General features: G+C 37.5%; 1 protein-coding gene across 1 annotated transcript; it reads right to left on the reverse strand.

Annotated features, from left to right (window-relative positions):
* Positions 1-188: 188 nt before the first annotated feature.
* On the reverse strand, positions 189-12,695 carry LOC125786909 (valosin containing protein). Its single transcript, XM_049470540.1, has 17 exons — positions 12,541-12,695; positions 10,123-10,234; positions 9,864-10,036; positions 9,349-9,491; positions 9,038-9,168; positions 7,982-8,113; positions 7,794-7,896; positions 7,546-7,679; positions 6,906-7,041; positions 5,154-5,266; positions 3,194-3,358; positions 2,941-3,063; positions 2,614-2,826; positions 1,912-2,220; positions 1,625-1,780; positions 1,082-1,236; positions 189-805 (listed from the first exon to the last, which is right to left on the reverse strand). Exons 1-17 carry the CDS (start codon positions 12,555-12,557, stop codon positions 700-702), a joined length of 2,421 nt encoding a protein of 806 aa, XP_049326497.1. The 5' UTR covers positions 12,558-12,695; the 3' UTR covers positions 189-699.
* Positions 12,696-12,918: the final 223 nt, after the last annotated feature.

Below are 12,918 nucleotides of genomic sequence, written 5' to 3' on the forward strand. Positions count from 1 at the left end.
TATAGATTAAAAATGTCCCCCTTTCCAGGACAGTCATTACTGTTTCCACAAAAGCCATGGATTAAAGTGAACCAAAATCTGGTTTAACTTGACTAAAAAGTGCATAGGAGATGCCCTAACTGTCTAAAATTGCTTTGTGACAAGGACAGTCTCAAAAGCTACACAAATATAAATTGTAATATAGACGGTTTTTGGGCCCATTTTAAGAACTTTATTTTAACATTTTTTCAAACTTGTAATACATTATATGCTACATTCATAAAAAATGAAGTCATTAGCAATTGTTTTTTTTATTATTTTCGTTCTTTTTTTATTCTTTCAACGAGCTAGCATTAAATCCCGTCACTAAAGCTGCTTGTAGAGGTTGTGAAAATTTAAGAATGAAGCCACTCTATCGTGTATTTATTGACTTAAATGCACCCCCACCCACATTACGTTAAGATCAAGGTTCTGCAATAAATCATCCTTTCACAAACCGGAGCAAAATACAAGCAGCTACATGCTTTTCTCCAACAACAGGGGGAGGAGGAGGAGGAGAAAAAAAGAGGAGAATAATAATAATAATAAAAAAGAAAAAAGGAAAACCAAAAAAGAAAAAACATCAAAGAAGCACAGAGTCCTAAAAATGTGGAATTATCAGTTGGTTTTCTGTTTTGTACATCGTGGCCTGTGTTGGATACATCAGCCATGTGGTCACATTTATCCGTAGAGGTCATCATCGTTGTCCTCATTGAAGACGTTCCCTCCACTGCCACCAGCGGAGCCCTGGCTTGGTCCACTTCCTCCCTGGTTACTGGAGGGGAATCTGGAAGAGGAGGTACAGCAATTAGCAAACATCGAAAAAGTGCACTTAACAGTAACAACAAACATGAAGATGTTTTTTTTTTCTTACTATATATATATATATATATATATATATATATATATATATATATATATATATATATATATATATATATATATATATATAAAAAAACATTTAAATCATAAGTCTGTACAATTTCTTTATCTGTAAAATAAAAAAAAATAATGCATATTTTCAATTAAACCATAGCAGAAGATTTTTTAGTAGACTCTTTACCTGAAGCTGCCGAAGCCTCTGCTTTGTTGCAGGGTCTGTGCAAACATCTCGTATTTGCGGATGTCATTGTCGCTGACAGAGCGGCGAGCAAAGCGCATGGCTTCTTCAAAGTGGTCCTTCCTGATCTCAGGCACAGGGTCATCCTCCTCCACCTCCTGAAAACCACAGATAAAAGTCACATGATAAGCCATTTCCATCCAAGAGCTGAAAGCCCAGACAGACTACTACAGACTATCCCAGTTCTTAATGCAAACAATAAGGCGGTCACTATTTTTGTTTGGAGAATATATAGTCCCAAAAATAATTTTTGAAAATATTTTTTATTATAAGCTGTTTTATTGCCAGTGAAAATAAATAAGTAAATAATCATAACGCGATTACACCCTTTTAAAAGAAAACAAACTTAAATCAAACACTGAAACTGTAAATATTTTAAAGGTCCTAAATTATTATTGTTTTTTTTTTTTTTAAGTCAACATACCAGTTTATTAATGTTCATAAGCATATTGACTGGCAATACTTTTTTTTTTTTAATATACCCACCATTGCTGAGGGGTTGGTTTGCCTCTCGCGCTCCCTCCTGATCTCATTCTCAATGGATTCACGAATAGCCAGCTTGCAGGCCCTCTGGCAAATCTCAGTCAAGTCTGCACCAGAGAAGCCATTGGTCATCTTGGCCAGGAAGTCCAGGTCAACATCCTTGAGTGAGAGTAGGCAGGATTAATTGAGACAAAAATAATAAAAATGTCATATCATAAGCATAAGCAACTGGAAACACAGTTGGCAAACAAAGCTACTACAAAGCTAGTAGGTCCTGAGGAAAAATGTACCTTAGAGATAGGAGACTTCCTGAGGTTGGCCTTTAGAATAGCCATGCGTGACTTCTCATCGGGCAGTGGGATGTAGATGAGCTGGTCCAATCGGCCAGGCCTGAGGATGGCAGGGTCGATGATGTCTGGTCTGTTTGTGGCTCCGATGATGAAGACGTTCTTCTTGCTGGACATGCCGTCCATCTCGGTTAGGATCTGGTTGATGACACGGTCTGCGGCTCCACCACCATCACCCACGCTTCCACCACGGGCCTTAGCAATGGAGTCCAACTCATCAAAGAAGAGAACGCATGGAGCTGCTTGACGTGCCTGTAGAAAAACCAACAAATCAGCCATGGCAAATTCACCACTTCATATAATACAAATCTGAGGAGTTATCCTGCGAGTAAGACAATAATGGCCAATGTGTTTATGGCAGGACGATGCAAAGTATTGAGTTTATTACTGAGTTTAAGACTGGACTGCAGGTGCCAGATTGTACATTCAAGTATTGTACAGGCATTTAGCATCCCTCGATCATGGGAAAAGATTCTGATAATGGCCCGTTTAACAACTATTGCGATTGTCAGAACAATATTTTCACTTGTATCATGCAAAACACCTTAATAGTCACCAAATAGTGATAAACTATGGCTTGTTAGGACACAGAATACTTCTGACAATCACACCTCAAAACACCTAAAATAGGCAAGATTCTCTTACCTTGTCAAAGATCTCACGGACATTGGCCTCGGACTCTCCAAACCACATAGTCAGAAGTTCTGGGCCCTTGATGGAAATGAAGTTGGCCTGGCACTCATTGGCAATAGCCTTAGCCAAGAGAGTTTTACCACAACCAGGTGGTCCATAGAACAACACACCCTTGGATGGGGTCATACCAAACTTCAGGAATTTGTCTGGGTGTTCCACTGGATACTGGAGGAAGGGGAGAAAAGAAAGGACATTAAAACATTAAAGACAACAAAGGACAGCAAAAAAACAAACAAAAAAAAACCCCACAACAACCAATAAAATGGATTAGTAGGTTACCTGAACAAGCTCCTGAAGCTCCCTCTTGACATCATCAAGACCTCCAATGTCCTCCCAGGTGATGTTGGGCACCTCAACAACAGTCTCACGCAGAGCAGATGGGTTGCTCTGGCTCAGCGCCCACTGCAAACCAACACGAGACAGACATACTTAGAGATAAAAGCCTATACGATCACCTAACTCCTACTTTCAAGTTCTGGTAGTGTCTGGTTTAAAAAAAGGGCCATTTAGAAAGGAAAAGGAATATACATACCCTAAAGTCATCCATGGTGACAGCCAGAGAATTCATGACCTCTGCGTCGATTGTCTCATCTTCCAAATCAATAAGGTCCATCTTCTTGCGAATGGCCTGAAGTGCAGCTTCTGAGCACAGGGCGGCAAGATCAGCACCCACGTGGCCATGGGTCTCATTGGCAACCTGAATACCAAAACAAAAGTGATTAGCAAAGTTCAAACCCACCATGCACCAGCCTCTAAAGAGACATTCAGAAAACCCTGATTGCTACACAATTTGGGATGTCTCAGGCAGATATGTAATGGATCACAATCTTGTCAGAAGAGGATGTAAAAGTACTTCTGTTGTTGCATAACATAACATAGCTCTCAGAGGCTACTTTTTAGTGATTGTTTCTTAAAAACTGTCACACATACCAGCAGTTATTTTCATGATACCTATTTTGACACATAGCGTAGTGGATTAACTGTAATATCTAAGGGCTAACCGGCTTAATTAATCACTGTTTTTTAATAACAGATTGATTTCTTAGTGCTGGTTAGAGTGGGTTGAAGCTGTGGTTTGATGTTCGTGTATTATATGGATAACGGCTGTAGTTCACTTGAGTTAGTTACTCATTACCTTCACAACACTGGAATGCTGCTGACGGCCCAACGCTAGCTAGGCTAACAAAGTGCAGATGTTAATGGAGATGGCTAATGGCTACTGGCGATGCTAACTGGTAAAAACAGTGATTAATGTAGTTCGGAAATACAAACAGATGCGTGCGTTTGTGCTGGTTAGAGTTTGTAGATCCTGTGATTTTATAGGATATGTGGATTATACCTCAATACCCTCAACACCGGAATGCTGCTGTCAGTCCAATGCTAGCTAGGCTAACAGACATGTTGTTAATCTGTTCACCCTTCAGCTGCTGTCTTAAATATTACATGTAGTCAAAGTGAAAACAGGCAGACAATTAAAATTTTTTTGCCATTATACTAAAGACAGATTATATCTGTCCAGCGTCATTTATTTTACTTTAGTCATTGATATATGAAGATATATAGTGTGCTTTATTAGTATCTATCATTCTGGTTCATCGACTTATGTAACACATCTCTGTTTGGGGTGTGCCATATCAAATCCTATGCAATAAATTACATTTAAATTTCATTTTGTTGCATTAGTGTTTTCTTGATTTTTTCTTGATTCAGTGTTTTGTTTTAACACCAAGTGTATCGTTATCGCAAAAATACCATGAAATATAGTGAGATTATTTTAGGGCCATATTGGCCACCCTGAGTTCCCAGGAATGTCTTTGCCCGATTGCAACACTTTACCTTTCATCCAGGCTATAGGAAGCCCAACAGCGAGATAGAAGCCTTCCTTTAAATGTACGTTCTTTAATTTGTACAATTATACATTTAACCTTATCCCTTCGCACAATTACAGAAATCAATTACATACATCATTATATTTGTCAATGACTGCCCGCAAGAGACCAGCTTTGATAATGTCTCACTTTGTGAAACATGTAAAAACATAAGTATGTCTCTCCCACTGAAAGGAACAGTATGTTTTCTATCAGTACGGCAAACATGATTCATTAATCATTTTAAAAACTAAAGTCTGGTCCGTTATAAGACACAGACTGTTAGCAAAGAGCAGCAGGTACATTTTACTGGCAGAGAGCTCAAAACTAAAATATTTTCAATGCAAATATAATCATTTGTTACAAAATTTAACAAGGTTTCCAGTTAAATTAAAGCTAGTTCAATACAGAAAATGGAATCTAGAGTTTAGCATGTAATGTGTAAGTTAACTGACAAAACCACATACTAAAAAAGGTGTCTTAACACGTTACACGCCACATGACAAAACATGTCATCATCCTGCCCAGTGCCAACTTCTAAACCTGTTTGTCAAGCCGGCATACCACAGATTTAAAAGAGTTCCTGTACTATTGTAAATCAGAGCACAATGAGGCCAAATTTACCTGCTCTAGGTCCACATCATCAGCCAACTTCATGTTCTTGGTGTGGATCTGCAGGATCTCCAGTCGTCCAGTAGCATCAGGAATGCCGATGTCCACCTCCCTGTCAAAGCGTCCTGTAAGATGAGGCAATAAACTTTTTGTAAATTGAACACAAATATACACACAGCTTGTCTAGTGTACAAAAATATTGTCATCAGAATAAAAATGTTAATTTGGTAAAGTTTGCCCAGTTGCTGGTGGGCCAAAGGGTAAGCATTCAGCACACCTTTTCCTTATATGTATACTGAGGTGTACTCATGTTATTCAGATGTTTAGATTGTGTATATTAACTTGGCTACTCTACAATCAGCTTAGCAATATAATGTTACCCCAGCTTTGTGGTTGTCTGAAATGGTTGCCATTATTTAGCCACATATTGAGGCACAAAACACAAAATGGTATGGTATCATTATTTATATTGTTTGAAAGGTGAGCAAAACTGTTTCCCCACACTGTAAATGTTTAATAACTGACAGTTAACCTCTGCCTCTGTCTAAAATGGAGGGGTGTTATATATACAGAACATAAGGTCACACAAGAGGTGTGTGGTATGAGAGGTGAAAAGTTTTTCAAAGAAACAAAACATGACTCAAACTCAAAGTAAGAACACTGGACAGCAGTCAATTAATTAATATTTACAGACTAAGTTTTCATCTACTAATAAATGTAACAGTACATTCCCATATTCCAGCTACTGTGCAGGAAAAAAAAAAATGCACACTGCTCCGAAAAAGTATTTTTTTTGTAGGGATGGGGAAAAGTTTTGATTCTTAGATTAATCTTGATTGGGACATGGGCGATTTTGTACTACAAAATTATTTTTTTAGACGGTTACAGGACACAAGAGCAGAACTCGAAAGTGTGGAACTGCAGCACCCCAGACACAAGAAAAAGATGCAAGATGGGCAACAAACCTGAATGAGAAAGCGATCATTAATTTTCTATGGGAGGAATGCGATTGTCATTGTGGTTTTATTATTATTAATTTATTTCTTAAGTAAAATTATTACAATTTACTTCCAGATAAATATCAGGTAAGCCCCTCTGGGGACCCACTCCTGTATGCATATAAATCATTACGAAGCCTATTCAAATGTGTACCTTCCTATTATACAGATATATTGCATATACTTTATTCATACACAGATCACCAATAACATTATAACCAGTATAATGTAAGAGTTGGTTTTAATCACCTGGTTTCTGCTCCCCCCTTGTAGCTGGTTATAATATTGTGGCTGAAGCTTGCCTAACCATTACCCTAACAACATTAATCCTAGACGTTTGTATTAATCATTCGATTAATTTAATTAGCTTTGCTTTTTTCAAATAAATAGAAACAGTGCAAAATATTCTAATAAATAGCATGATTTATTACAGATCATTACAGATATTTTACTTTAAAAATACCAAGTAGTCATGCAATTAACAAAAAACAAAACAATCTGTATAGAAGAAAAAGATGCACCAAGTACCAGAATTTATCAGTGGTATTTGTACACAAAATTTCTAATCTTAACACTCAAAATTGTATGTCCATCCACCTCTGTACTGAGCACTAGAAGTGTGTTTGATCAATTGACCAAATAAATAAAAGAAAACACGTAAATCACATTTTAACAGGTTTTAATTTGAGAGACAACATATCTGGCGCACTCTGATCACAGGACACAAAATATAAAATGTGCTTTGAGACTAATGCAGCCAACTCACCAAATCGCCTGAGAGCTGGGTCAATGCTGTTGGGTCTGTTGGTGGCCGCCATGACAATGACATGAGCCCTCTGCTTCAGGCCGTCCATCAGGGTGAGCAGCTGAGACACGATGCGCCTCTCTACCTCACCGTGAGTCTGAGGAGGCAGAAACAGATCAGCTTACTGCACCACAGAAACACATGATATGACAGTACCTTACAGAACAGAATATGCAGACAATATAACTATACAAGAGTTACAAGAGTTGTCAATTTTCTGTAGTAAATATAATGAAAATATAATGCAATTACATCATTTTAAAGAGCAATGTACTTTTACTAAAAATATTCAAACATTAGGATGGATTAGGAAAAAACAAAAATATTAGGATCTTAAACAAATATACAAATTCAGAGATTTTAACCAGTCAGCATACTATTTTATTTGTGCTACTAGAATCCCCTTGCCATGAAGAAAACCATAATGAACAATACTGATGAAGGCAAAAATTGATGTAAAGTCCATATAAAAGAAAAGCTAATTATTGTGACAGGCATATTCAAATGAATAGCAATACCAGCCAAGGAAAACACAATTAAATAACAAATAACCATTATTCTCTGCAATTATTAAGATGCAAATTGTTCCATTGTTCCTCACCTTCTCTCTCTTGGGTGCAATAGCATCTAGTTCATCAATAAAGATAATGGCAGGTGCATTCTTCTCAGCTTCTTCAAAGGCTTTACGCAGGTTGCTCTCAGATTCTCCAGCCAGTTTACTCATGATTTCAGGGCCTGTGGAATTGAGAAATTGTCAAAAAAGTAGATTCACAAGCAGGGTCTACCTTCACCCAGACTGACAGAAAAAAACAACATGTTAAACTCAGTGTTGGCTTATTTTTGCCTTACCATTGATAAGGAAAAAGAAGGCTCCAGTTTCATTTGCAACAGCACGGGCAATGAGAGTTTTTCCAGTTCCAGGGGGTCCATACAGCAGAATGCCACGGGGAGGCTGAATAACAAATCAAGGTTACACTATTAACAACTCCAAGGAAGTCTGTAATTTCATACTGTGTCCTACAATGAATAATTCTCACCTTCACACCAATCGCCTTAAAGAGTGCTGGGTGCCTAAGTGGGAGCTCCACCATCTCTTTGATCTGGGCAAGCTGCTTTCGGACACCTCCAATGTCATCATAACCCACCTCATTCAGAGATTCCTCCTCATCCTATTGCAAGGGAAAACACCACATTTAGGGCAGCATAAACAGTTATAGCAAAAAAAAATGCTCAGATATAACACAGATATTTCTGATCAAAAAATGGGATGAAAACATTCATTTCCACAATCCAAATAAAGACAATTACTTTGTTTAGAGAAGTATATTGTGTCCCAAGCATTTTAGTCAATTTTTTGTTCCAGGGTGTCAACATTTCTTAATGAATGGACCAATACACATTTCTGAAAATTACCTGAAAAACTTTTGACAGTGATTAAGGTGGTTTTATCTCTGTCCTGTAAATTTTGGAGATATAAATGTTACCAATCTTCATCACAGCAAAGAATCTTAGCAGTTCCTTTTTCCAACATGATCAGACACTAAACACCACAATATAAATGGTATGGATTAAATCAAGCACTATTTTTATACACTAATTAGCATCCCCGCTGTGAGATTAATCAGAGTTGCAGAAGCATATCAGGATTCTGATTATATCTGATGTGACCTTTTACATTTAAACAATCCTCTGGCATCCAATCCAGAATTACACAGATCATCCCAATTCAACGGTTTACATTTCAACATTAACTGCATGTTATTTAATACCATTACAAAAGACAAGTAACACCATCTGTGATATCAAATACAGGGCTGCATGTTATGGCTTACACACACACACACACACACACAAAAACTTTTAAAGTAGTCAACTTTAATATAATCTTCCTTTTACATTTAGCCAACAAAACTGAACTCCCTGTACAATTACTTGTGAAGCAACACTCAGTGACCTCACTAAAATGTTGCAGAATGACAAAGAACTGGCAAAGCACCAACAGAATACACAAGCATGCCCAGAATAGTGCCTGAGTACAGAAGTGTATTATTTACAGTTTTTGTTCTAAAATTAATGTGAAAACCTGTACGAACCTCACGCTTGATTGGTTCTCCCTCACAGTGAATGACAGTGTCTGGAGCCACTATGCAGTAAGGGCTGGGGTCAGTCTCCACTACCTTAAACTCCACAGCACGCATGCCTCCTCTCACCAGGAAGATATCACCTATGAGAAAGGTAAGCAATGTCACTCCCCCGCAAGAACAATTCTACTCAGTGTTATTTTATTAATAATGAGGATTGCAACTAAGCTTTAGCAAAGCTACATTTTCCAACAGAAAAAAAAAAACTACATTAAAAGAAAATCCAGAAGACTTCTAAAATGTAACCCTTTCAGGGTGTTTACCTTTGCGAATTGGCCTATAGGCCTCAAGGAAATATGGCTTGAGGTAAACCTCAAATAAGTTGCCAGTGATCCCTTCCACCGTGTCATCAATTGGCAGAACATGGATACGTTTTCCATATTTCACATCTGGGCATGGCTGAATGCTACAAACAAATCAAAGCAAATTACAAGTTTAAATACAAAGATTTGTTTGTGTTCCAGACCTGGGTGATCAAACCCAAATCAATACATATGGTGTAATTTAATTTTTGACATGTCAAATGGTTAAAGAAGAAAACAAAGAAGCAGCTGGTGGCACATTCAAGTACGAATAAAATATAAACATTTAAAAATGTTCTATTGTTCTAGTTCTATGTTCTAGTGTTCTGGCAGTCCTAATACTACCCAAAATATGTTCATAAGCATAACTTCATAAGCATTGCAATGACAATCACAATGAAAAACACATTAGGCATTACACTTTACTGCAAACGCCAAGGCCCGTTTTATACTTCTTTATGCAGGTTAAGGCCTACCTGATGACATCTCCAAGGCGTACCCTAAGGTTGTTGCGGACCACCCTGTTCATCCGCACCTTCTCATCAGAGCAGGTGTCATCAGACAGTACAATGCAGACCGTTTCCCTCCTTTTCTTGCCCTTCATCAGCACCGTGTCCCCCCTGAAAAGCTGAAGCTCGTCCATCTTTGCCTGCAAAACCAATTAACATGATATGAGGAGAATAACAAATTTGGGGGACAAAAAAAATAAATAAATCCATTGAATCAAGACCATACCTGAGAGAGTGAGACCACGCTGTTGTCCTCATTGATAGATTCATCAACAATCAACCTGTTTGGTCTGTTCTTTTGCTTCAGAATGGCAGTAGAAAGATCATCATTTTTGGATCTGTGCAGAAGGAGAAAAACTTCAGTGGCACAATCAACACTCAGACTTGGCTGCACTGCAGTAAAGGAAACATCTTTACAGAGAAGGGAAAGTGAAAGTTAACTTCTAATAAGTTAATTGGCATGTGTTTGTTTTTCTTCAGAATTAATAAATCCTGAGTGAGATCACAGATTGACTTCCTCTAATGTGAGTCTCTAGTGCTATTAACAAAAGACTAAAAATAAAAAAAAAAAACGATCTGTTCAGGGCCTCCTTTTAGAAGCACTTATAGCTGTAGCTACATTCCTGCATAATTATTATTAGACAGTCTATGTTTATAGATTTTGTGGGGCCAACATGAACATGAGTGTGCTAAAGCTAGAACACTGTTATAGACTCAGTTTTAAATAGTTAAAACAAACTACAAATCTTTATAGTTTCCGATTTCATGAATGTTTGGCTTCTATAGTAACAATGTGTGCTGGATAAGTTTCATATCTTAGTAATATAATTTTAAATATCCACCATTAAAGTCTTGATTAGTAAACATATCATTTACATCCAAAACTAAACGTTTGCACTAGTCAGTATAGGCTTATAGATAGATAGATAGATAGATAGATAGAGATAGATAGATAGATAGATAGATAGATAGATAGATAGATAGATAGATAGATAGCAGAGGTTTTCAATTTGATAAAATCAAGTAAACTCATCATTTTGAAATGGTCCAGAGTTGTACATCATGATATACCTTTATTGTTATACTGTTAGGAAACCGATATTATGGGATTGTTTATGTCATATTAATAAAACTGCCATCGTTTATATAAAAAAACACCAACTTGCATATAATCTAAATAAAATAAAACGTTTACTTTCTAAACAATTATAAACCAGGGATCAAAACACTGCTTTCTAGTGGGGATTAGTTAGGGATTACACACAACCCAAAACGCACCGTGTCTAGCAACAATATTAACACAAACTAATAACTGTGAATCAATACAGACTTGCTAAACAAAATATTACAATATGAAGCAATATCGAGGTTATCTACAATCAGTATTGTCAAATAAATAATTAGACATATGACATTACAGAATCTTTTGAAATTACATTACAGAAGTGTCTTGACAATATGTGAAGATTAATAAAAAATGCTTCTACCACAAACAACGTACTAGAGAAATCTATCATTTAATGAAGTTTTTCCACAGTGAAGAAAAGTATGTCTAGTGTTTAGTGATTTTAGGCTAAAGTTTGTCCAAGGGGTATATCTAGTTATATACCAGGCATATCGAATTAATATCCAACTTCCTTCAGTGCGAAATTTAACGTTAGCTAACCTTCCAGTTAAGCTACAAGTGTGTTCAGTTGTTGGTAAAATAAATAAATACTATTTAGCTTAACTATATAAACTACAGTTTCCCCGCCACAGTACAGGTAACTAGATAAGCGCACAGCTAGCTAGGTTAGCTAACTAGATGAGTTGTCAAATGCCCGAATGACACAGCAAATGCTTCGACATTGCGCTAGCACGCAAAGCTAACACAACAATGGCTAGCTGGTAGTAAAACGGTCTGAATAGCCTGAAACTGCCTCAGGTTTTATTAGAGAATTAAATAGTAAATAAAATGAGAGCAGACTGTATTTAACTAAGCCTATAATGAATGAGAGTTAGGGTTAGCTGTGAACGAAAAGCCTTAAATACTACAGCAGCTAGGTTAGGTTAGCTGTAGTCAGTCAGTCGTGTGTTTGTTTGACATTATGAGCAGTAGCTAAGCTAACTAGTTAGCTATAGCGTATGTATGCTAATATAGTAAATGCAGATAAAGTAATTATATTAAATATATTTAACGCATATAAACTGATTAAGTATAATATTTAGACAGTATTAATAGTAATAAAGTTCGGAGACGAGGCGATAATGACTGGTTAAAGCTGAACATGCCTGATGCCGGTAGGCCAAAGCCAGAGAATGACTCAGTACGGTCTGCTCTAGCTAGTCAGTTTTGAAAATAACGAACATTTCAGCGAGTTTACGGAGGAAACAGTTGGCAAACACTTAGAAGAAAATGATAAGTTAAGTGTAAATACTGTAAAATACCCGTCTGTATACGTATTTATCAGCTATATTTCACCAAAGAAGACAGCGACATAGCAAATTGGCCGAAAGTTAGCTTAGCTAGCTAGCCAAGTAGCTAACCTAGCTATCCGCTAACTACGCCAGTCGCCTGTGAGTATATTAAATAATAAATTAAAGCAAAACGACCCTAAACTGTCCTCTATACACCGATATAACGCGCTGTTCAGGCTTTACTTACTCTCCGCCCGAAGCCATGCTGTGTTCCCCCGTCAGACGATATATAAATAATGTGTAATAAGAGTTAGCTTTCCCGACCGACTGAACGCAAACTCCCCGCTAGCGCTTCTACTCCGCACTGAGTTTCAAAACCACAGCTCATCTCGCTATAACATCTATCTGCGGAGACCCCACTCGCCCGCCCACCGACCCCCCGAGCCAATCACAAGCCGCAACGGAGACCTTAGTGGTACACGTCAGCCAATCAGAGAGCACGCAACACATCACTCGGCCAAGTCCGAGAAGTAGTTAATATAAGCCAGAGTCCTTGATGAAGAAGCAGGGCCCTTACCTCTGGTAAGTCTTTGTTCAAAGCTTCAGTTATTATTATCAGGCTCTC

The sequence above is a fragment of the Astyanax mexicanus genome, chromosome 22 (genome assembly GCF_023375975.1).
Source record: "Astyanax mexicanus isolate ESR-SI-001 chromosome 22, AstMex3_surface, whole genome shotgun sequence".
Classification (NCBI taxonomy): domain Eukaryota; kingdom Metazoa; phylum Chordata; class Actinopteri; order Characiformes; family Acestrorhamphidae; genus Astyanax; species Astyanax mexicanus.

Excerpts from the sequence above, each read along its gene's own strand:
- LOC125786909 (XM_049470540.1), bottom strand. Across the intron at positions 8,114-9,037 it reads GAGAACCAATCAAGCGTGAG|GATGAGGAGGAATCTCTGAA; the intron begins GTTCGTACAGGT and ends CCCTTGCAATAG. Across the intron at positions 3,064-3,193 it reads TCACCATGGATGACTTTAGG|TGGGCGCTGAGCCAGAGCAA; the intron begins GTATGTATATTC and ends GTTGGTTTGCAG.